The 26,774-nt window shown below is 34.8% G+C and overlaps 1 protein-coding gene across 4 annotated transcripts in view; it reads right to left on the bottom strand.

The window, feature by feature from the left end:
- The window catches only part of LOC128855067 (polypyrimidine tract-binding protein 3-like), a 181,268-nt gene that overhangs the window by 16,932 nt on the left and 137,562 nt on the right, over window positions 1-26,774 (bottom strand). For all 4 annotated transcript variants that reach the window (XM_054089663.1, XM_054089665.1, XM_054089664.1 and 1 more), the window contains exon 8: window positions 3,829-4,045. In XM_054089663.1, the coding sequence (XP_053945638.1) occupies window positions 3,829-4,045 (217 nt within the window). The remainder of the gene's footprint in view (window positions 1-3,828; window positions 4,046-26,774) is intronic.

The following is a 26,774-nucleotide window of genomic DNA, read 5'->3' as shown; positions in this document are numbered from 1 at the left end:
CGCGCCATATCATCAGTAAAGAGGTGAGAGTGAGTTTCTGCGAAAAGGAGCAAATTATTTCATTAAGGCATTCGCCGTATGCACTTGATTTGGCACCCTATGAATTTTATCAATTTCCGAAACTTCATGTGGTGAAGCCATTTAAGCTGATGCTACCAGCATCGTAATCAACATTCCAGACATAGACAGCTCGTTTGACAGCTTAGAAAAAAAAAATTATAGATCGATAAGCAGAAAGGGAATATATTGATTAATAAATAGGTTTTGCCACAAAATACATGTATATAATGATTTCTTCTATTTGGAAAAAGTTGAGTTTTTATGGAATAGAGGGTACATATTGTTGTTGACATTAATTGCGAGATTCAATATATTTTATGACTACTGAGTTCTAATACTATGTAAGATGATATTGTAGGTATATGAAAAAGCTCGTTAGGCATTTAACTTCATTGACCTCTCCTCTTCGAAAAGCACGCATTTTAATGCCTCGATCGACTATTATTCATGTGCACATTTATAACGTTACAAAATTAACAAAAATGATACTTTCTTTTCTTTAAGGGGTTATACGCAGTTATGACTTTCAAAAAAATCGATTTTTTTTTATTGCATTTTTGTAATGTACATATATTCAAAAGTATACGCACGAAATTTGAAGTAGATCTAAGCAATACTTTCGGAGTTATACCTAAATATGTAGAGATGACTCGGCACGTTTTAAGGTAGGTATTGAAACTTTAAACGTGTTTTTTTTCAAAACGGCATTTTTCAAGTCGGTGTACACGATATCTCGAAAACGGCTTGTTTGATCGGTCAACCGTTTTACTCAATCTTTAAAGATACATTTTCTAGTAATTAATCGTTCCTTTTGTAAATCTGATACTTATTTTCCATTTTATAATCAATTTACGGCCAAATTTTAACGTAAAAATCGAGATCATTTCTTTTAAAAGCTGCCATTTTGTGAAAATTCACTATTTTGATTAGCCGAACGATTAATTTTACTAGATAATCTAATATATTAACAAAATTTGTTTGGTTTTTTGATTTCAGATAATCCAATCCTGAGTTACGATGTACACCGTAAATCGTCTTTTTTTAAAGGAGGTTCCAGAAATCGCCTGCAGCGCGCTCTATAATCAACATTTTCATAAATAAAAAAATGTGTTACGTTCTTGAAGGATGCTTTTATAACCGCCAAAAATTTTCAAATTAAAATATTCTGAAGTTTCTTCAGGATAAATCCTTGACAACCCGTCTTTTATTTGCTTCATAACTGCGTATAACCCCTTAAAGAGGAAGATATGATTTACACATAGTTCGCTAAAAATTTCAATTCCACGACATTTTAACTACTTTTGACTACTTTTTTTAATGATTATTATTTTTTTATATTAATTTTCAGCAATCAAAGTTTCAGATTTAGTACAAAATTTAAAAAAAATCGAAAAATTTTCATTTTGCTACAGGTGTTGTGCTTCCTCTTCATATAAAACAAATGCCGAGCATTCATTGTATGGAGAAAATGCGCAACCATCTTAAACTGGTATTTTGTAGCCCCAAAGCTGGATCAACTACAAAACTGCATACCTAGAAATTTTATAACTTCTGATTGAAAAGTTTGAAATTTTGATAGAAGTACTTTGATTTTTTTTTACATTTTGTAATATACAAAGTGTGAAACTTCGAGTTATATGGTTTTTGTTGTAGGATGGATTAGACTTTTATAAAAAAATATAAAAAAAATTAGAGAAATTGAATAGTCAAAATTTTGCAATATGTCGCACTGCTACTACTGGTAGTTAAAATTTAATTAATAGGTCTATTTATAAGTTCGTGCGGTTTTACAACAGATGGCGTAACTTGATTATTATTCCATCGATCCACATTTCCAAACATTCATTGGAGAGCTACTGTCGTAAGGCACAAACGTCAGTATAAGTTTTTTATTTGAAGCGTAAACAACAATATTTTTACCACACTTGAAAATGTCGAATTTCGTGCCAAATAATGTGTTTTTGCGGGGAATTCTTCTTCATTATTTTAATATGAAGAAAAAAGCAGCCGAAAGTCATCGTATCTTGGTGGAAGTTTATGGTGAGCATGCTCTATCTGAGCGAACGTGCCAGAAGTGGTTTGCACGCTTTAAAAGTGGTGATTTTGGCTTGGAAGACGAAGAACGCGAGGGTGCGCCGCCAAAGTTCATGGATACCGAATTGGAGGAATTGCTCGATCAAGATCCGGCTCAAACGCAAGAAGAGGTTGCAAAAACTTTGGGAGTTGATCAATCAACCATTTCCAAACGTTTAAAAGCCATGGGAATGATCCGAAAGGTAGGCCATTGGGTGCCGTATGAATTGAAGCCAAGAGACGTTGAACGCCGTTTTATGGCATGCGAACAACTGCTTCAACGGCACAAAAGAAAGGGTTTTTTGCATCGAATTGTGACTGGCGATGAAAAGTGGGTCCATTACGACAATCCAAAACGTCGGGCAACGTATGGATACCCTGGCCATGCTTCAACATCGACGTCGGCGCAGAATATTCATGGCCTGAAGGTTATGCTGTGTATCTGGTGGGACCAGCTGGGTGTTGTGTATTATGAGCTACTGAAACCGAATGAAACGATTACGGGGGATGTCTACCGACGACAATTGATGCGTTTGAGCCGAGCACTGCGAGAAAAACGGCCGCAATACGCCGATAGACACGACAAAGTTATTTTGCAACATGACAATGCTCGGCCACATGTTGCACAAGTGGTCAAAACATACTTAGAAACGCTCAAATGGGATGTCCTACCCCACCCGCCGTATAGTCCAGACCTTGCGCCATCCGATTACTATCTCTTCCGATCGATGCAACATGACCTGGCTGACCAGCACTTCCGTAATTACGATGAAGTAAAAAAATGGATCGATTCGTGGATTGCGGCAAAACCGACCGAATTTTTCACAAAGGGAATCCGTGAATTGCCAGAAAGATGGGGAAAAGTAGTAGTAAGCGATGGACAATATTTTGAATATTAAATTTGTAACCATTTTACGTCAATAAAGTTTCAAATTTCGAAAAAAAACCGCACGAACTTATTCATAGTCCTATTATTTAATTTTGATTTTAAACATCTTTTTTACTAAATAAAAAAGAATGGTTTTAAGAGGTGGAAATCTTTATTTTGACCTTTACGTGCTTCATCGCTTGTCTGCTTGTAAACTGCAGCTTTATAGTTCACAAGCGTCAAATTTGACTGACGTACGACGCCATTTGCAAAAATTATAAATCTTCCGATGTGGTGATTCATTTTGCGCCACCTTATATTATTATAAAACTCAATATTTAATAACTTGTTATAGTTTCATTATATTGTTCAATGAAAAATGAAACAGATTTATTTTACTTCTCTAGACAATTCTTTAAAATTTGGTGAATAATTCGTGACAGCATTTTTTCGGGGTGCTGGTTAGTTAATACTGATTGGTGTTTGGAATTTTAAATCCAACTCAGCGGAATTATTGTGAGCCATTTTATATGGATAAAAAAGTAACAAGTTCATAAAAATATAATAGCACAAAAATGAAAAGGGAACTCGAGTACATTCATCGAGAGGCACAAATAATCCTTCTAATAGCCGCATGTGGCTCACGAGCCGCAGGTTGGCCTCCATTGATATAGGTATGTACACCATACTTTTACTATACTTTATTATATTTTTATCGTGCTTTCTCCTATGATCCCCAATTGATGCGAAATTACAAATTATGGAAAGTATAGTATTTTTGGTGTTTTTTTGTTTGTTTTGCTAAAAAATATTGAAACTTTACTTACGGAATGTTACTTAAATGCAATGTGGCCGATGGTGGATAAATATTTTGATAATTTTTGCTGCCTGGCTTCTTGAATCGATGCAATGGATTCTGTGAGTAGTCGCGTGTGAGACCAGCATCCGGTTGTCCTTCCTTCGGCAGCTGCACAGCCTGATGTTTACTAGCCATAACACGTATCGCCTTACTCCACAAGCGCAATTTGTCAAGGTGATTCATAGCTGCAATATAGATGAGCAAAAAGAAATTCCACAACACACGATTATATGGATGTAAATAGCCAAAGGTAAGTTAAAAATTTATGAAAACAAATATTAGTCTGGGTATTGTAGGACAAAATAAACTGCTTTGCGAATATCGAGAATGAGCAAATAAATTTCACTACGAGCTACGAATATCTACATATTTATGTATTGAAACAAAACTATTTAAATATTCACATATGAAGTTCATATAAATTTTCATGTACGTTCACAAGTGAGTAATCGAGAATAGCAATCGCTCGCGCCATTAAAGTAAATTTGCACGTATCGAACTTATTTATTGCTAGGTAATAGATATGTACATATGTAAATAGGGTGCATGTACGACTTTTCTAGGAGATGCAAAGTTGTCGCCGAGTGTCAAGAAACTACAAATACAGAGGAGTAGAATGAAATATGCGAGTATATGAGTGTATGGGCGCAGGTACAATACTATACTTGTACGAGTACACATGAGTGGTGAAAAGGCTTTTAAGTTTGGTTGAACTCATATGGAATAAAAAAAGGAAACAATTTATAGGAAACTACGCCTGTTAGCTGTAGCAAAGAGCCGATCGGCCGTGCAGTCATCCATTACTAAAGCTTTCAGGCGTTGGCAACGGCCATATTCTCGCCTTCAAATATAATTGTAAAGAGTGTTATATTTTCCACAAGTGTAGCAGGAATAAAAACACAACAAATCCAATACTCGTATTAACATTTGCAAGGATCGATGACGTGGTCCGCACTTTAAGGACGAACGAACAACAAAACAATGCGATAAATATGCAGCAAAGCACTGATGACGATGAGGTTAGTGCACTGCAGCAAGTCGTTGAGCGGCTAAGAGCAGCGAGCTGAATTACATCGGAGTGGTAGAGAAGTTTAGTGAAGTGGCAGTAAATGCAAACGATTACATTTGTCACAATGGAAAATATTACTTATTGTGCATGCGGCCAACATGCATATGAAGTACAGGACGGATATTGATGCCAACAGCTGAGAACATTTCATTTTGTATTTTGAATTTTGTTATTTTTTTATGCATTCATATGCCCTGGCAAATGCATGCATGCAATACTACAACTCGTCAGGGGGCACACCAGTCGTCTTCGGACAAAATTAAACATTCTTGCTGGTGGCAGCAGTACGAGCATACAATTTTCTACTTATACTTAAACAACGCACCTGCGGCTGCAGCAAGAAGCAGGCATTATTGAGAAAAGTGATAGAGTTTCAGACAAGCATACCAAATCCTCATTGAGTAAAATAAACTTATTTGCAATGCCGTAATATTTTGCTAAAATAATGGATATTTGCTAAACATACAAGTAGTATAAATACGAAATCTTGTAAAGGGTGATTTTTATGTAGAGGCAGAGAAATGTAAATGGAAATAAAATGCAGTCAAATGTTTCTAATATCCATGGAATTGACTGCGTTTGACAGATATTTTTATGGTATTGATGTTTGAGTTTCTAAGTCCTATTCTAAACTCGCTTTTATCGGGCACTTTGGTACAGTCGCTACTGATCCATATACGCTATAGTTGCTATATCCCTCACTTGCACGATCTAAGTTCGAAAGGCTGCCTTCGCTTATTACTAGTGAAACTTCTATCATTATGAAAAATGTGGATGTGTTCTGATACCTCGGTAGCCAAATAACAAACGATGGTGGCACAGTGTATGATGTTGCAGCACGTATTTATAAAGCACGTACTGCGTTTCATAAACTAAACCGACTGTGGCGCTCTCGCATCCTGTCAATGAGAACAAAACTTAGAATTTTGATTACCAGCGTAAAATCGGTCCTCGTATATGGATCTAAGACCTGGCTCAACACTGAGCACAAAAGCAGACGCGTTCAAACGTTCATCGACAAATGCCATTTTTTGGCCAAGAACAGTCTCCAATACTGACCTCCATTCGCTCACTGATAGCTGCCCAATCAATCTTGATATTAAAACACGAAAATGGAACTGGATGGGACATGCTCTCCATAGAGAAGAGAACAATGTTGCCAAAATGGCTTTCCAATAGAACCCACAAGGTAGCCGGCGCAGAGGGTGTCCACGAAAACTTGGATACGCCCTATATGGTAGGAGCAATAATACGGACAGAGAGATGTTTTATTTTTATAGTAGTTCGTTAGTTCTTAAAAATGTAATCTAAAAGTATATATTATATTATCAAGGAATAAAAAAACGATGAAAAATATGGCGGCTTCATCACATTTGCGATATTAATAGACTTGAACGAATTCAAAAGAATTTTCTTCACTACACTCTCAGATCGTGAAGTCTTTGAAAGGTATAAGGACTGTACAAGGACTTCGTACGAAATTCGAAAAAATTATAAATTTAAAAAAATTGTTATACAATTTTTCAACCATTGAATCAGAATTTCTAAAAAACTTTAAGGTATGTCCATTTAATTTTAGTACAATTAAGTGTAAGTTTGAAACCGGTCGAAAATCGCGTTGAAGAAAATTTTCAACTTCGTGTGCAAAAAAAAAAAAAAAATTCAAAAATTAACAAAAATGCTTAGCAAAATCAAACTTTCACCATGTTATACTTAAATTGAGTGCGCTATAAAACTGTATACCTTGCAGTTTTCCCAAAATTCTGAATAAAAAGTTGGAAATATGATATATGCTTTTGTTTTAAGCAGTTTTAAAAAATATTTTAATTTTTTAATTTTTAATGTGAAAACTGGTAATTCGTCACGTTTTTGCGATTTTGAGCACAGTTGTATGAATCAGTGGTTCCACCGGTCTCTAAAGTGCATCAAAACTGACCTATTCTGATATACTAATCGGGTTTCAATAATGATACGTGGTTTTACCAACGTTAATTGAATTATATTTTTAAAAATAAATTCGAGAAATTTTCCAACATTGGTAATCAATTCATGCTGACTTGCCAAGTCAAACTAACTAGCCTCAGAACAAACCAAGTAATGTCAAGTCGGCTGTTACAATAAACATTGTTGTCACATAAAACTTTTTCGCCCCTAAAATGCACCCTTATGTATATATTTATATTTTTTATTTAATTTTTATTTTGTATTCTGTCTATATTATCTTTACATTAACTCATGTTAGTTCACTTGATGAGCCGAGTGAAGCGAGCAGAAAGTTTTAGAGAAATGCTAATATTTTTGTTGCTTGAGTGTATCAAAGTTTAATTAAATACGTATTAAAAATACAGGCTATTAGTTTTAAAAATACAATGCAATGCTTATCTTCTGAATAAAGCTTCTGGGGATTATTTCATTGTTTTTTCTGCTGGGAAAATAATTTAAGTAAGGACCCCTAATAGAGACTCTATTTGAGACTTGGTAATTAACGCCTTGTTTTTATTATGTCCTTTTTTGTCCTTTATGTTCCTTTTTTGTTTTTTGTTTATGGACACAAAATTTGACACGTGGTAGTTGACATGTTTTTTTTTTATCTTTTGCTCTATAATCTTATTTCGAGCAAAAGCATTTGAAAGCATTTACGAAGTTGTGTATCAGCAAAACAAAAAAAAAAAGAAAAACAACAAGCAAAACACGAATTTAATTAATCTTTGAACGTTTTTATCGGGTTATTCAATACTCGTACGAACAGATAAACTCACTTTTTCATGTAGGCATGAAACTCCATACTTTGTCACTATGAGTTTCTAGCAAGACGAGAATGAACGCTCAAGAATGAATTTCATAAAGGTTGCCGAAATCCAATAGTTATTAAGGATGCTGATTTAGAAGATCTAAACGAATCCATTTTTTGTTGCTTAAATCAATACTTTACCTGTAGTAAAATCTGTGTATAAAGTTATAGATACTAATTTCGGATAGTTCCCAAGTTAGTTGTTCGTATGCCTGGCCGTATTTGAAGCTCATTTTCTTCGCTTTTGATTTTTACGATTTATATAAACCGTCTTATAGACTAAAAACTTGTTTTTCTCAGTATTTTGCCACTTTAGAAGATTTATAGCAAGTTAGAGTATTTTTTACTGCTCTCTAAAAACTGAAATTTTTGTTTGAAACCTAAACAATTTTTCAATTCACTGGAGTTTTTCTTAGTTCACTAAGAAAATAAAAATAGGATATTTGGATTGATAAATAATTTTAATTTTCTTCAAATTTTTTTCAACCAAAAAATAAGTTGAAATGGAGAGGCGCCAAGGTAAAGTGGTTACAAGTGCAATTATACTTAGGTATATATTAATTTTTTGTACGAAAATATAAAAAAATTCCGAAGTATGAAGAATCTCGCTGGACCTTAGTTTTTTTCCCCCTACTAGTAAATCATAAAAAACCTTATTTGTAGGCCTGCTAAAGCAGCATTCGCATCCAATCTTAATCCAGAACAGTGATTCCATGAAAAAAGCGATAATGGAAGATCATCATAAGAGGCAGAGACAATTACTTAAATCATTATAGATACAACATTTCAAATCAGTTAATAATGAAAGAGCCAAACTCAACAAAGTGGTCGCTCTAAGCGCCTCGATTTATTTCTTGTCTTACTGAAAAAAATTGTCAACAAGTTTGGGAAAAGCTTCAATGTTTGCAAAAATGGTGCGTTTTGAAAAGTAAATTTTCAAAAAAAAAAAAAATATAAACAACAACGCACTTTTACTTTCTTTACTTTCACTTTAAACTTCAAAAATTTTAAAATCAAAATCGTTCGAAATATTATATAACATTTGATGAAGCAAACGTACGTAGCATATCGAAGAATAAATAATTTTGTAAATTTAATTTCGCTAAACGGCTCGTTAACAAAAACAAGTTCCTTCAATAACAACACAAAAATTAAAAAAAAGAATACAAAAACAAAATGGAACCCTTCACAAAAAAGGACAAAATAAAAAAAACACCATTTGTTCATAAAAAAATGATGTACTAAGCCGCTTTTACAAATAAACAAGTTCTAAAATTCTCTTGCCCAAAAAAATTCTACATTTTCCAAAATAGTTCCGGTTTTTACAAAAAAAAATAAATTACCAAAAACAAAAAAAAACAATTTTACCAAAAAAAAAATTTTATTTCAAAAAAAATAATTTTAGGTTTTACAAAACAACTTATAGTTTTTACAAAAAAACAAAATATTTGAAACTTTCTAAGAAAACTTCTGGCTTTTACATAAACAAAATCAAAAAAATTATTTTCCAACAAAAAATTCTAACTTTTACAAAACAAAACTTTTAGTTTTTCTAAAAAAAATTATAGCTTTTCCAAAAAAAAAAATACTTTTAATCTTCCAACCAAAAATAAATCTAGCTTTTACAAAAAAAAATTTAATTTTCCAACAAAAGCTTCTAGATTTTATTGTACAAAAAAAAATTTAATTTTCCAACAAAAGTTTCTAGTTTTTACAAAAAAAATTTTAATTTTTCGAAAAAAAATCAAGCTTTAAAAAAAAACAAAGCAAAAAAAGGCCAAATTTTCCAGCGAAAAATTCTCCGAAAAGTGTTTAGAAAAAAATGTTTTAAAATCGAGCTTATTCTACTTTGAATATTTGTATTACTATTCTGCACTTCGACCAGAAAGAAAGATCCATTGTGCTCCTTTCACGTATTCAGAGTATTTCCCTTCGTCCAATTTCCTCGATAAATTTTAGATGCTTTCTTATGGAGTTTTATTTTCTACTCTGGTAAAATATGTTTGCCCAGGTGTTTGTGCTATTTATTTAGCACCGCTGGGCACGATCCCACACCACATGTTTTGCGGTTTCATTTTTCTCACTACAGAGCCCGCAAGTTCCATTGGTGTATATTCCTAGGTTAGTAAGTTGGTGATTCAATCTACAATGACCTGTTGGAATTTTTGATTGATTATTCTGAAATTATGGTTATTTAATTCCATACAATCTTTAAATGGGTTTAGGTTAAGGCTACCTATCATTGATTTTGAATGCAAGAAACCAGGCAGATTGCCCCAGAATGGTCTTCTTTATCTGTCGTCTACTTCTAGAATAAGAGAGAAGAAGTTACACTTTCCTGGGCTACAAAATGGATTTTGGTCAATGAATGAGCAGGCCGCTACTTTTCTGGCTAATTGATCTGCTGTTTCGTTCCCATATTCAGAATATTTCTGATATATCATTTTTTGTATAAAAAAACCCAAAAATTATCAGAAAATTACGATTTTTGCATAAACGTCACGTTTAAAACAAAAAGTTTAAAATTAGAAAAAAAACTAAATCCACTCTTTTGAAATTTCTACCATCACAAATGCAAAAAAAAACAATATCTAAAAAATTCTACTATCTAGATGGCGCATGTATGTACATTTGTATTTGTATGCTGCACATTTATAGCAGTAAATGTTTACGATAACGCACTCGCAAATACTGCATTTCGTAACTATATACCATAATTACTAATGTACTCGCATGAGCCATTAAAATAATGAATAAATATTACAAAGTATAGTAAGCTCATACTGTTCATCAGGTATAATCAATTTTTATCGCGGGAACTACTATTGCTTGCGAGAATACCCGAAATAAATATTAATAATACGATTTCTTTGTGAAGCAGCTCCGTTTCGTAACCCCAATTTTCCGACAGCTTTTCGACAGTAATCAAGATACTATCGTAATAATAAAATTTTGCGACCAATGTTTCAACTTTGCTGTCATTGTTTTTGCAATATTGAAAGTGTCCGTCGAAGGAATGGCAACGAACGGGAGAGGAAATATTGTGAAAATAAACATATCCTGCAATTGTATGCCAAATAATTTGCACACACACATGCAGGTGGGTAGTGAGAGCGCATACAAAATTCACTTATACGCTTGCTTGCACTTATTTATCACACCTTCCAAGTTGGATACACATGTACGAGTACACCCATGTATTTATTGCCTTCATGCACGTAGCACAGCGGAGACAGCGAAAAATGGGTAGCGAGTCATCCTCAATGGCGAAATGCGATTGGAAATGTAGAGTGAGTGTTTGTGTATGCGAATGTGTGTGTGTGTGTAGGTATGAATGCGTTGAGGAGCTGAGCAGGCCAAGGTAACGATTTACAATAACAACAACATTCAATAGTAAAAGAAGACTGCTTGCTCACTGTCTTTGCAAGCCAGATGCCAGCCAACGAACGACAACGATTGCTCTGACTGTCAAAATATTAATGGATCCCATATAGGCTACTAATGTGCCACAAGGGCCGTAAAATTTCGTACACTGTTGAAAGTGTACTCACACATGCATAGATAAATATCCTGAAGAATATGTACTACATGGGTTTAAGCAAATTCGCTTATGTGTGTGTATAAACACAAGTGGGTATTCGCTGGAGGTATTGGTCTGGCTTTTATATGCTTATAAAATATTTACAAATTCATTCGTTACTTTGCTCAACACTTCTGCTTTTAAATGTACATATGTATGTATATATAATATATATATATATATAGATATATATATGTATGTATGTAGGTATGCATGTAGGCATGTAAAGAAGCAAATCTCTCGGGCTGACTGGACTTTGCAAGTGTGCTGCATAAGAAGAAAATACACTTAATACCATCTACCTATTCATGCCATACGTACAACACAGGTAAATACCTTGCGGAAAAAGCCAAACTATTTATTATATGATAGTTTTTGAAAATTTTTTAGCTCATAAACTATGTTACTTTGAGAAATACTATTGTAACTAATTTAATGATGCTGATGAGTCACTTAAAGCTACATCAGGTGAAGATCGTGATTTGAAGGTTATAAGCAATTTCACCTTATTTTTTATCAGCTTCCACGCAAGTGGTAACGAAATATGAACGGATTTTAAGACGTGAACATAACCGCAATATCGCATTAGTTAGTTGTTGTGGTTGAACGGTGAATGCTATTGGAGTGATAATCCTTGGCTGAATATTCATCCAGATTGTTTTGGTAACGTAGCACCGACTTTTGTGTTAATAAATTTGTTTTTCTTCACGAAGGAAGTTTCGATTATCTGCCTTCATTCGACGAATACGACAAGTGATGCTTATCGAATGCTCTGAAATACCTACGGCCAGACTTTGGTTTGCGAAAGAATGAGTCGTGAGTAGTATGAACGCTTCAAAAACCGATTTTGATGTCGAACACCGGCTTAACGGTGGAAAATAAAAAAATATCAAAGATTCCGAAAGGGAATTGATGAATTGAACTTGATAAACCGAAAAGAAATTGCCAAAAAATCATTTGCAGCAAACCAGCAATGCATCTGAACCGTTCAAAACCTTCGTCCTGTTCGAGCATCCTTTTTAAAAGGTTATAACTATAAATCGATAGAAAATTAAATTTTAGAAAGCTGTCAGGAAGTTCAAATCGTTAGCTATAATACAAATATGTTAAATTCACGTCCATGGGAAAGCCAGTGGAGTACCGTATGTGAAGAAAGAAGAGTTTCTTCATCGCATACCAATTGACAACGAAAAATGGGTCGAGTACGATAATCTGTAGCACAGAAAATCGTTTACAATCCCGGATATGCTTTCACGTCGGCGCCTGAACTGAATAGCCGCGGTGCTAAGGATATGTCTCCGTATTTGTGTGCTATATTATGAACTATTGAAATAGAGCGAAACTAGCACAGGGAACAGATATCGCTCAGGCGAACTCTGAAGGAAAAAGGGCTAAAGTCAGAAGAGACACATGACAAAGTGAACCTTCAGCATGCCTGATAATACTTGTGCCCGAATTCTGTAAGCAGTCTCAAGTCACTAATTGAGACTTTTCGTGGTGAAATTTGATTTTGAGACTAGTTGGTATTCAGTAAGCAATCTCACGTCATTAGTCTCAAAAAAAAGTCACTAATTAGTGATCTACTTCTGAGCAGCTCACAAAACGAAAAATATGGAAGAGGAATTAATTATTTTATAATATATATATTGCAAAAAAAACGCGAAAATGAAGCAAAGTAATATGTTTTGGGTAAAAATTTCTTAAGAACACGAATAATTGTGTATTTATTGACGTTTTAGAAACATGCGTAGACGGATTCTGGCAAGTTTACGCAGCACGGAAGACCCATTCCTTCTGGAAGAAGACGTTTTCAGGAGGTTTTTAAGATTCCCGAAATCCTTCTGCTGGGAACTTATTCAAGATCTCAAACCACTTGACAAGTTTGAGCGGAATTCGAGAATTCCATTTGAACTTCGGGTGGGCTTGATATAGTAATAAAAATATGTATATAGGTAGGCTTTACAACATATTACTTTCAGTTTGTTTCAGTACTATATTTTCTGGCAAATGGCTCCTACCAAAGCGTTATTGGAAACTGCCACTTCTCGGCAATGAGTCAACCAAGCGTGTCGAGATGTATTGAGCAAATTTGCAAGATGGTAGTGGGACACAAACACTTTGAAATTAGTTTTCCCAATGAGGCGGAGCATTACAACAGCATAAAGAGGGGGTAAGTTTTAAACATGGTACAAAATATGCATTTGTACCATTTCAACGGCTTAAAATTTGCAGCTTCCATAACAAATTCGGAATAAAAGGCGTCATAGGTGCTATTGACTGCACACATATTGCAATACTTTCCCCGCAATCTTTAATTGCTGGAGTAGTATCTCATGAGTATATGAATCGCAAGGGATACTACAGCATTAATGTTGAAGCCGTGAGTTTATAAAAAATAAATACTGGTTTATCAACATTTTGTAATGTTTATAACTAATAACCCCATTCCTAGATTTGCAACGACGAACTAATTTTTCAAAACGTCAATGCACGATTCCCAGGATCTTGTCATGACGCCGGTATATGGACAACTTCGCCGGTGAGAATCAAACTCATCAGGGAACACATTGTGGGGGCATTTAAATGGCTTTTAGGTGATTCAGGTTATCCTTTGGAGCCATGGCTTCTAACACCAATAGCAACACCTTCCTCAGCTAGCGAAGAGATTTTCAATAAAACACATATAAAAGCAAGGAACACAATTGAACGTGCCTTTGGAGTCCTGAAATCACGATTTCGGTGTCTATCCAAAGAGCGCGTTCTTAGATATTCACACAAAAATGCGGCAGCTATCATCTATACATGTGTAATATTCCACAATATGCTGCAAAAACGTGGCATATTCATTGATGAGGCCATGCCACCAGAAGACCCATCGAATGATGAAAATAGTGAACCAATAAGGTCAACAGAATATTATTCTGAAGGCAGAAGGGCGAGGCAAAATTGCATAAACGCACTTACACTGTAAAGCTTTTGTAAAAAATAAAATTCATGAATTATAACATAACATATATAAACTTTATTTTATTTATTATTATTGTCTTTATTGACAACGGCTTGCGATAAAGCTAGAATAGCATTGGCCACGTTGTTCATGGAGTCACAAAACTGTTCCATGCAGTTAAGACTTCGCTCTCTAAATTTTCTTTCTTCCTCGTTCCTTTCGTTCAAGGATTTAATCATTTTTTTGATCAACTCATCCGAATCGGTTTTGCGGCGACGTGGACTGTTAACTGACTCGTCGGTTGATTCCACAGAAGGAGTCACGGGGTCGTTAGAAATTACTATTTCGCTCTGAAAAATTAAAAAGTAGTTAAGTTATTAATGTGCAAATTTTTTCAATTTAAAAATGTTCATTTTATGACCTTTTATCATTGAAATGAACACACATATATATATATATATATATATATATATATATATAATTATATGTACACGTCTATTTACCTCGGCCCCAATATTTGGAATATCTGGCATTCCGTCGACCACGACTGACCCGAGCGTTTCCAAAGCGAGATTCTCCCTCTGTGTCAACTCCTCTTGCAACCGGGGACCTCCACCTGTCACTAGTCGATCAGCCTTTGACTTCCTAGCTCTGCTTCGGACTTGATTTTTCCAATGGTTTAGCGACTGTGAAATAAATATTTTATTAAGCAATTTGTTTGGTATATTTAAAACATACATCTTTCCATTTAGCCGCTGATCGTTTTGGGCCTTTAAGAGCGTTAAGCTGCTCTGCGATCTCCTTCCACAGCTCCTCAACCCTTTTTGGGCACGTTGGATCGTTTTTGTGGAGCTTGATTTCCGGATGGCTCCTAACAAAAGCAAGATAGCAATCTAATTGCTCCTTGCTTGTCCGCTTAGTTTTGCAATGTATATCTGTAAAACAGATAATACATATTTTAAAAGAAATCAGGAAATTTATTTTATTTTACTACTTACCCAGCTCGTTCATTTCAACGGATTGTATATAAAGATGCAATTCAACATATATCGATTACTAATTTTGTTTGTCTCAATTGAATTGTTGATAATCCGATTCAGGTAAAAGGTTTATAAAACAGAAATTAAAAATGTTATTTTGTATGAACTTAGTAATATTCATATTTTTTTATGTTTTTGATGAAGAATTTCGCTTGATAAATGAGTTTAAAAAATTCCATTACATATGGAATCGATAAGGGAATTTTTGCTAAACTTTTTGACTATCTCTAGCCGATACGTGCCATCAGCTGGCTGTCTCTATTTATTTTCACCATGATATTTGGTGAATTTCTTGTGACTTTCGCTTACTGAATACCAAAATCGTCTCAAGTCACAAAAAGAGTCACTAATTTATAATCTCAATTTTAGTGACTTGAGATGAGATTCGCTTACAGAATTCGGGCATTGGTCTCATGTTGCAAAAGGTGTGAGTCATTAGATACTCAGAAACACTGAAATGAGAAGTTATATACGTCGTAATGTCCAGATGTAGTTTCTTTGACTGTTCTGTTTCGATAGATGGTATAAACCGAGACAAATATATTAAAGGTGGTATCGACAAATCACCTGTTTTGTTTTTTTTGCTTTCGCCGTGTCAAGCACAGAATGAAACAAGGCGAGTTCATTCTTTGTTTTCTACTTTGCCATGGCAATCAAACGTACAAAACGTTGTTGTTGGTCTAATGCCACCACCTTTAATTAATTCACCTCGGTATATACTCTGGCTTATTAGCATTTCGCTCTTAGAATGAAGTAAAAAAATTGATCGAGATTGATATTGAGATTGATGAATGAATACCCCCAAAGGACGACAAGCGCTTCTCGTGTGGAGCTCGAATTTTCTTCAAATTTTACACTTTCTTTGTAAGAATTTGTAAACAAATTTCGGTTCATGCTGTTTTATAGCCCATTGAATTTTTCTAGAAAAAGCAAGTTCCAAATCATTAAAATATCGCATTGATTTTTCACAGTTTTTTTTTGCCGGCGTTGGGTGTTTTCTTCCATATGAAAAAATTTCGAGCATTCATTATATAGAGACCACAAGCAAAAACAAAAAATTTTAAATCAACGCGATTTTTAAGTCACTTGAAGCATGCAATATATTATACCAAATTTCAATGGCCTTCAAAACAGCATATTCGACATTTTTCGGGAAATTCTGATTGACATGTTTGAAATTTTGATGAAAATTTGTTTAGTTTTGTTTTTAAGTTCGCACAAAGTTTAAAGCTTGGGAGAATGAACTACATTTTCACAAAAACAAAAAAAAATAATTATACAAGAAACAAATAAATAGTCAAAGTAAGCCCCTGTACTAAAGCAACCCTTGTTAAGTGTTGGGCTAAGCGCCTTCTACAATTGTGTTGCGCGTCTCGAAGTTGTACGACAAATAGAGGGACCTACTACAGTTTTATGCAGCCTTCGACCGACAGATCGATTTTTCATGAGCAGCTTTTCCATGCCAGATATACACTCGGAGGTTTGCCATTGACTACTGAGAGGCGATCGGTTTTAGGAAAAAACCTCTTCCATCACTTGGAGTGGAGTTTCATGCCAACAGACATTTTCGAACCCGGGCTTAAACGAATGGTAGTCATGCACGAATTCATTCAACTACGGCAGCCAGACATACCTTTAATACTCTTCATAAGAATAAAACAAGAAGCGAAAAAGGAGCTGCAATTTCCAGCAGGATATTAATTTCTGCAAGTCTGTGCGTGTGCGTGTGCATGTGCGTCTGTGTGCAGCAATAACAATGGAATTACTTGTCCAATTGCAAGTTGAATATAAAATAGTATTTTACATGAATAAAATAAATATTATTTATTCCTTTCGTTGTTGCTTTCAACTTTGCTCGACTTGGAGGAAGAGCGTGGAAGCAACTTGGGCTACTGTTGCTGGACAATCACTTTAGCTGCGCAAGCTCCCATATGTACACAGTAAAGCATGAATTTAAGTATGTATGTGCATATGTATGTATGTAGATTTGGCATAAGTAATTTGAGTTGCAGGTGTAGCGAAGGTGTCTTATTGTCGCTGATGAACAAAAGGGAAATTTGTTTGAGTAAATTTACTTGTTTCAGGTCATCAGATATATCTTCGCACATATTTATACCCATATGGTATATCCATATATCCATACATATGCACCCAGCAATGAAAATTTAAGTGACTTCCATCAGCTACAATGAAGAATCAACTTCTGTGTAATACACCGGCTTTACTTCGTGCAGTTGACCGTCGAGATCGCAGACGAAACATTCATTTGCCTTTCCTTCGTCATTTCGTCAGTTAATAATTCAAATTCTTTGAGAACATCTGCATTTTTTATTTTTGCGATGCTTTCACTGAAATGTGACTGCAATATTTTTGACAAGATGTACGGTAATGGTGTAAGTAGTCTGCGAATTCTTTCTTCACGATTTATATATGTAAATCACTGAACATAATTTGTACATTACAGTTCTTTTATTTTTTTTTTTTTTTTTTTTTTTTTTGTTTTTATGTTTTTGTATGGAACATACTTTTCATATAACTCTGTTCGAAATAATAGCCATGACATACATATAGTCGAAATTTCTATCGAAGAAAAAATATCTCAGAACGCGATTTTATCTAAGGTTTTTATTTTGTTTCATTTGCTCATGTTGAACTTTCTAAGAAAAAAAGGGCATCAAAGAAAAATACACTACTCCTTTATTTATAAAAATAGTCACGTGTCAAAAAAAAAAAACGTTTCACAAATAAATCTTAAAATAATTTTCTTGACACGTTACTTTATTTTTTTGTGGAAGTAATAAAATATTAAAGTGTGAACGAAAAAAATTGGTAAATTTTGTCTTTTTATAAGAATTGGTATATTTTTAGAGGTAGAGAAGTTTTTCTAAAAAAAAACAAAACTAGAAAACCATGAAACACAAAAAAGAAAAAACATCAACGACCATAACTTCAGCGCTTTTATAAGGAACGGAGTTGGAATTTGGTAACTCCGCAAAAATGTCGCTAAGTAATATCGGAAGTCAGACCCCAGGATACTAAATATACAGAAGTAAATGGCAACGAAGAAACTGACACACTTACTGGTTCGGTGAAGAAGAAATTCAACCATCTGTAGGATATAGCACAGCCACGTACAAGTCTACTTTTGCCACGGAAACTCTATGGCAAAACACCTGCCGGCAGTCTAAAAAGTTTCTTAAAGTCACGCACAGTGGTAAGGCTATACTTCAGCTGGCGCTGGATAAATGTGTTTTGTGGCTTGCGGTCTAATGTTGGCCTAATTACTCTGTGGCAAAACATCTGCCGGCAGTCTAAAAAGTTTCTTAAAGTCACACACAGTGGTAAGGCTATACTTCAGCTGGCGCTAGATAAATGTGATTTGATTTGTGGCTTGCGGTCTAATGTTGGTCTAATTACTCTATGGTAAAACACCTGCCGGCAGTCTAAAAAGTTCCTTAACGTCACAACGTCCAGCTGGCGCTGGATAAATGTGATTTGTGGCTTGCGGTCTAATGTGGACCTAATAAACGGGTTTATTGCCTTGAACGAGTACCTCAACTGCATTGAAGTCAAGGCATAGGCTTCCATTTTATTAATGAATTTTTACCTGCAAATCTATTGAACATAGAAAAAGGTTTTCTTGGTAAGGTTTTGGTAAAGAATTGACAAGAATTGTTAGGAATTTAGCACTTTTTTTTTTTGTTTTTTTTTTGGAAGTTTATGAAACGTAAACTAGGCCTATTTGTGATGCCAAGTCTTGTAAGGAACTGCCACTTTGCTTTGGAAATTTTTGCTTAATGGATTTTTTGTCGTAAATGAACGCTTGCTTGGGGAAATTAGGTATAATTATTACACATCTTTTTGTTATCGAACGGGACATGTGTTTAAATTTTTTGCGCCAAAAATTTTAAAGAGAGAAAGCTCTATGTAGCCAATATTGAACGGGAAAGCCAGCAGTTTTTACGACATGTAATATTGCAAAATATTGTATAAATATATATCACATTTTTCACAAATATTTTCAGCTTTTTTTGCTGCCGTCATGATGTGTAATCCTTTGGGGGGATGTAAGCAAGTTTTATTAATAAATTACAGCAAATATTTTCAACAATAACAATTACAAAACAAATAGCCACTGGCCAAAGCCAGCAGACGTTATTACAATTACACACTATTGCACCTTAAAATATGTTAAAATTAATTATAAGCACTCTGTGATGGATTCAAAGTGTGTGTGAATGAGAGAAACAACAGCCCAAACCCATGTGCATACACGTAAACGAATGAAGAAGAGAAGGCCATTTTTAAATAGGCGGGGAGGGTGAGGTTGAGGTGAGGGCTTAAGCAAATCTCCAAAGTGCTTTAACGATATATTTGTTTTTCAATAGTGTTGCCGTATATGGGTGTGCGTGCGTGCGTATTGTGTAATTTGTGAATGCCGACAATGTGTGTGTGTGTGTGCGTGTGTTTTACATACTTTTAGTACGCCATGCAATATTTACATTTTAATCTCCCTGAAGCACACTACACACAAAATGTATTTATACGAAAAATATATTATATTTAATACACTTTGCCACGCATGCACAAAATACAAATTCGACATGCATTTCAAATGTATGAATAATGAGTAAATGTATTGTACTTGTATCGTATAAAATTTGGTTTTTCCTTACATATTTGACATAGGAACTTTTTCCGTATGACATTTCGAATGGCTGGTTGGCTTGTGATAGTTTCGTATATGCGCTACTAAAATATTCCATTTTGCGTTCATTTTATTTAGTTTTTTTTTTTAGGTTCTTAATCCACTTTTTTTTTTGTTTCGCTTTGCAAGGGCTCAGCTGTTGTTGGACGCTCAAAAGTCATTGAATTCTTTATATTCTAATTACTTCACTCATACAAAGTTAATTATGACAGCAGTTTACACTCACCGCACTCACTGTAAGTGGGAAAGGAATACTAGTAAAAACAAAAATGTCAAAAGGGCAGAGGGAGTGCGACGAGAAAGAGCGTGAACAAAAAGTGTAGCCACAGCTAGTCCAACTTTTCCACTTCAATTTGTAAGTTTAATCTCAGCTGGGCGTCGTTGCCATATTTAACTTTACAACATTTTTGCCGAATTCCTTTGTGGAATACAATTATTATGCAGGTTGGCAGGCAGGCAGGCGGCTAGGCAGTCAAACACACCGACCAGACAAGCGTACTCGTATAGAATTATGTATGCATATATTAACTTGTGTAATTCCATAAGTGACGTACCACTACCCACATAGTCATACATACTTAAGTGCCTTAAGTTGTGGCAAACTATGCAAAAGTTTCGTTCATGTTCATTTATGCAACATTAATCATGACGCAATTTGGTTTCTCATGCGGCTGGGGTTTGTAATGAACACATACTCGTATATACCTATTCGTGTGCACATACAGTCACTCACACCTTATTTGATCATATTTTTGCGAGAACGGAAAACGAGAGTATGCAGATATTTAATTTATTTTGTTTTATTTAATTTCTCAACATAATGCAAGCAAAATAACAGCATACAAAGAATTTACGCCGCAGCTTATATGAAGCAGTTAAAGGCACCGCTATTACAGGGCAAGATTCACCAAAGGAAATCATATTTGTAGTATGCAAGAGTTTGTAGAGTGAGTTTGACCTTGTGAAAAGATGTTTAGTGTTTAAATTTATTCTGACCAGATGACCTTTTACATGGCACGAAGCCAATATCGAGCTCAAACCTCAAAATTTGCGGCCTACTATAAAACACGGTGGCGTCAATGTTGTGTTTTTGGCATGCATGTCATCAAATGGAGTTGGAAACTTGACCTTTATCGAAAAAACAATGAACAAATATGCTTATTTAAAACTTCTGCAAAAAAACTTGGTTCAAAGCGCTAGAAAATATAAATTCCAGATGACTTTCGCTTTTAACAAGAAAACACCCCTAAGCACAAGGCACAGATAATACAAAAATGGTTAATACATAAATTTCCCATATTTTGAAACTCCAGTGCAATCAGCGGATGTAAACGTCATTGAAAACTTGTGGTCGATTTTGAACACAAATATAAGAAAATATGACATCCATAACAAACTTGATCTTAAAAAGGCGGTACTTGAAGAGTAGAACCAAATTAGTCCAGAATATATATTACAAAAAAATTGGTTGACTCTATGCCACGAATTGATAATAAAGGCTACCCAACAAAGTACTAAATACATTAAAATTTTAAGAACTATGAATATATAGTTGCTCTTTTCCAACTGTATCATTTAAGCCTAAGACATTACAATGAAATGAGCGGCCACCTTTTTGTAGTTGAGAATAAATAAAATATCTGCATACTCTGGTTTTCCATTTTCGCAAAAATATTATTGTATGAAATATGGAACACTTTACAAAAAAATCGTATTTGTATCAAATAAGGTGTGAGTGACTGTATATAAACAAAGGTATGTATGTATGTATGTATGTATATAATTTAATGATTTTATTAGTTAGCGCCAAAAGGATTTTGGGTGTTTAGGCTTAAAAGGTGAGCGGTCTTGTACTTCTTACAGCTCACCTAAAATTTCCAGGATTATACAAATCGATCAGTTAAAATTCACAAAATTTCCCGAGACTAACTTTCTCGTAGTATGCATAATTTTCAATCTCTTCCTTAGTTAATGTAATAAAATGTAATTGAAAACTTAATAATCATTATTATTCCGCTATGCAAACCATTATCAACTTATTAACATTAATTACTGCTTTATTTGCAATTCAATTCTCGTTTTCTTTTGCCAGCACTTGGCAATTTACTCAATACACCGGGTGCACGTTCGCCTTACTCTTCAAAATATTATCTATCCGTGGCTTTGTGCTTGTTCGCATGTCTACTTCAATTTTCTCTCTTGTTCCATCTGTTCGTCTGCTCGTCTGTTTGTCCGTTTGTCTGGTAGCCTGCCAATCTGCCATTTGTATGCACCCTGCAGTGTACAGCGTGTGGCACGCGCCAAGCGGCATTTACCATTCGGCTATGCGAACGTGTTGCCATGACAGCCGTTAAATACACCATTTGCCCCATTAAATATGCAACATTATTTGCACAATTTCACTGGCTGTTGTCGAAGCTGTTGCTGCTCCTGCTGCTAGTGCTGCTGTTGACAATTGAGCTGGAGCGCGTTTACACGACCGCAACGCTGCGTTGATATGTATCGACAGCCCAGTAGGGAATACACCGCAGCAGCAAGTTTAATTATCTCCACAAAATAATTTAGCAATTCACAACACATTAAATTAAATTTTGTGCTGCGGTTGTAGTTGGGAATTGAATTCCATTTAAAATGACAAAGTCAGCTAGAACATTCCATCAAAACAGGTATAAAATATTTGTCCAGAATAAAAAAGTTTTGAACATTTTCCACTAGTCTTTAGTGAGCTATAAATAAATAATACGTTGTATACACCGCATCGAGTCACAACATACGACGATTAAAGCGGGACAACACGCTTAAAAAAAAATACATACATCCACGGTTAAAATACAAAATATGTGGTACCCACCCTTCAGTACCACTCCGAGTGAGGAGAAAAGTCGAAGAAGGCGACGCAAAAAGTTTGCACTGTTTATGCACTCAGAGCAACAGCAAAGCGATTGTTCAAATGATTCCGTTATATCGAAGACGAGGTATGCTTTGATATTCTAATTGTTGATGAAATCATAGAAATCGCCGAGTCGTACTCGCATGTGAGCCAGTAACTAAAGATTGACCGGACCGCCATTTGGAACAATTTGCAAAAAGCTGGACCCTTGTCATGTAAAGCGATGCGAACGAAATATTGTTCACATTCGCATAAAGATTTCCAAATTCCGAATTGCACATCTCATTTCTCCTTTTCATGGCACTCTGTTATTCGAATGTAGCTGTCAAACGGCTGCAACTTTCGCATTTTTCTTGCTACTTTGCTAAGCAAACGTAACAAATAAAAATGTACGTAGCTAAATGAAAAATATAAATTATAAATTTAATATGTAGGGCCTTTCAAAATACGTGCCTAGATGTTGCTTTAAAATAAAACACGTAAACATTTAGATGCTTTCACTATTCATTTCACTATTTTTATTCAAAACACCTCTCTTAACAATTATATGTGGAAAATGACACTGCTCAAAGGCCCACAATTGGCATGTCTACAGGTAAACTTCATTCAGTCGATTCATGAGAACAGCCTAATTGCTGAAAACGTCAGATATCGATGTTGAAGTTTGTTCAGCAACACTTTGCACTTCAGCAGCAATATTCTCAACAGAACGTGCAGTTTTTCGTCTGGCAGTCCTTTTTCTACCCTCAACAGAACCAGTTTCTTGAAATTTCTTCACCAACACTTAAGCTTTCAACTCATTCGGACGATTATTTCCACGAAAAAAATCACGAATATTTTTATAGTAAGTTTCAATAATTTTAACGCGTTGTTCTGTCATGGAAAATTATATATTTGTCTAATTGACAAATGTCACAGATGGCATAAGAAAAAGGTGTCGTATAGGAATTATTACTTTCACTTTTGAAATACCTATTTTATACTCTTTTATTTAAAAAATAATAGGGAAAGTACTAAAGGTAAGCAGCAGACAATCTATAGATAGGCAGGCATGGTAAACTTTTAAAACGCAATTTGATACGGTTTGTTGCGTCACCGCTGAATGCCAAACATGTCCTATAAATTGTTGGCATATGCCTTGGGCGAGAAATTTAAAGGTGGACGAAAGTTTCACTTACTATATAATTTTCATACAATTAATTTTCACTTGAATTTTTTATGCATACTAGTAATAAACGAACTCACTTTTTATCACTGAGTTATCTCGTATGATTCCTCTTTCAACCCTCTCCTGATTCTAAAAAACATTCCATAAAGCTAGAGAATACTTTTTTTATATAAATACATTTTTTTTCCAACTGATTACATTTTTTATCTGTTGGCTTTGTTTTCCACTTCCTTGAAGTTTCTGACAGTAATGCCAAATTTAGAAAGAAATAAGCGAAAAAGCGAAGAAGGCAACATTGAGATAGGAATGCGAAAGCAATTGAGAGCATCAAGTGCCTGTCGCATTAGTTTTCGAATCGCATGGCTTTGCATATGGAATACAGAGTAACACTTCTGGTCTCAAGAAAACATATATTCCTAACCACTTGAGGCCCGGCATTTTTTCACAAAAACATCAGGTTTTTCTTACTTTGTATTTAAAAAGTTTATATTGTTTAAAAATTGCACGATTCGTATGTATGTAGTAAAAGCATGACGAAACCTGCGAACAGCATGCGGGTTGGTGCGTTAGAGAATCTGCACCGGATGCGAGCGCTGTTCGTTCAACATCAACCACCGATAACATTGGAATAACGCTCAGAGTATATTTCTTCACCTAATATGTTTTCAGAAACATAAAAATATTAAAAAAAAACAAGAAAATTTGCTGTAGAAATCTTCTTGTGGAAGATAAGTGACTTCGAACAGACATGGGAAGCATCATAAAAGCGACTCACTTAGGCTAGAGAAACAGTTGGAGTTTGGAAGAGATGGTAAGCCGTGATATTTTTTGCTGAAAGTTCACCTCGCATGTTGTGTGTCGGGGTCACAAGGCATAACCCGACATGCAAAGCTGAAAATTAGTGTGCTTTACACTAGTCTCCAAAATATTGGCTTTGTGAATGAATTGCATTGAAATATCTTGAATGCAGGTACATGGTAAAGCGACTAAATGAATTGGTGTGTCGAACTAATACTAGGTTGAACGAACCTCAAATTACAGCAAATGTTACTAAGGTACATGCATAGCTTTCTCTTAGATTTTGACAAGGTTTACCGTTCAATTTTATGATGCTGATGAGTTGAAACCGTTTGCTACAATAAAAGGTCCCGCTGATGCATTTAGCTTCAGGCTGAAATATAAAGGGTGGTTAAATTTCAAGGACCGATGTTGAATGTGAACCACACCTAAACGTCAACGACACCGTTGGACTTCCTTCTTTGGGGTTATTTGAAAGAAAAGGTATACGTCGATAAGCCAGCAACAATTCAAGAGCTAAAGGATGAGTTAATTCGGCACATTAACGGCATATAACCTCAATAATGCCTCAGCGTCATCGAAAATTTGGACCATCGGATGGAGGCGTGCCGCCGAGGCCGCGGCGGCTATTTGGCCGATATTTTGTTACATACGTAATTGAGCCACACCCATATTATCATAATAAAGAGAAAAGACAATAATTTCTTAAAAAAACTGTATGTTATTTAAAATCAACACCGGCCCTTGAAACTTAACCACCCTTTATAACCTGAATTTTTGACGCATTAAAATGCGGCTTTAGAGGACTGCAATTCGATTTTAGAAACAATTTCAGAAACCAAAGATGCTGTAGTTATATTTTCTTTGAATTTTTCCATCACTAGTCATATTTCGCACATTGTTGCGAAATCGTGCTCGATGCTGAAAGTTAGTACCCTAAATTTCTCGAAACCATAAAACAAATTGAATAAGTTGCACATCTTTGAAGGAATTACCGTATGATACGATATATGGGTAAGACTCCGTCAGAAAATATGAGATTTGCAAGTGGTCTTTCGATTTCTTTGAAACTTTGGGAAATATTAGTTCTAGGTAAGATACATTCGAGCTTTATTTTGAAAAAAAAAAATTTATGGTGTCTATAATAGTTCTCGAGATATTGCGATTTTAGTGGAAGCGCGCACCGTGAAGTTCGCGGTTACGCAGCGCGGGAGTAGAAAAACGCGCACAGACCTGCAGCAGTCTGCTCCAGTCACTTCATACAGGAACACATAACGCAGCGCGCATTGCACACCTGTTACCTAAACCGTGCGTGCGCGCTTCCACTAAAATCGCAATATCTCGAGAACTATTATAGACACCATAAAATTTTTTTTTCAAAATAAAGGTTAAATCATAAGGAATCGTTACGTGTATAACAGAAAATCTAAAAAACTGGCCAAATCAACTAAAAATTGATTCAAAAAATTTTTTTGACTTTTTTTTGGTCAAAATTTCGAAATTTTTTTTTTAACATAATACTAATTTAAACTACTTATTTGTTTCTATATTGTCTGTAAATTGCATTGAAATCCATCCAACGGTTCAAGAAATATTGATTTTTGAGAAAAACACGGTCCCGATTTTCAACATGGCGTAGATGACTCAATTTTGAAAATTTTTCAAAATCCTTTTAGGCTCGAATGTAAGAATAGAACTAATATTTCCCAAAGTTTCAAAGAAATCGAAAGACCACTTGCAAATCTCATATTTTCTGACGGAGTCTTACCCATATATGACTTTTTATAAAGTGGATATTTTAGAGTTTTGTTTTTCACCAAACTAGGAATCGAACAGAAATAAAAAATTGCAGCTTTAAAATGTATGATTTTTTCTGTTGGCGAAAATATCTGATTTTTCTTCAAGAATATTTAAGAATAAATT

This window comes from Anastrepha ludens, chromosome 2, assembly GCF_028408465.1.
Source record: "Anastrepha ludens isolate Willacy chromosome 2, idAnaLude1.1, whole genome shotgun sequence".
NCBI lineage: Eukaryota > Metazoa > Arthropoda > Insecta > Diptera > Tephritidae > Anastrepha > Anastrepha ludens.
Note: the sequence above shows the minus strand (reverse complement) of the source record. Positions and strands in the feature narration are given on the sequence as shown.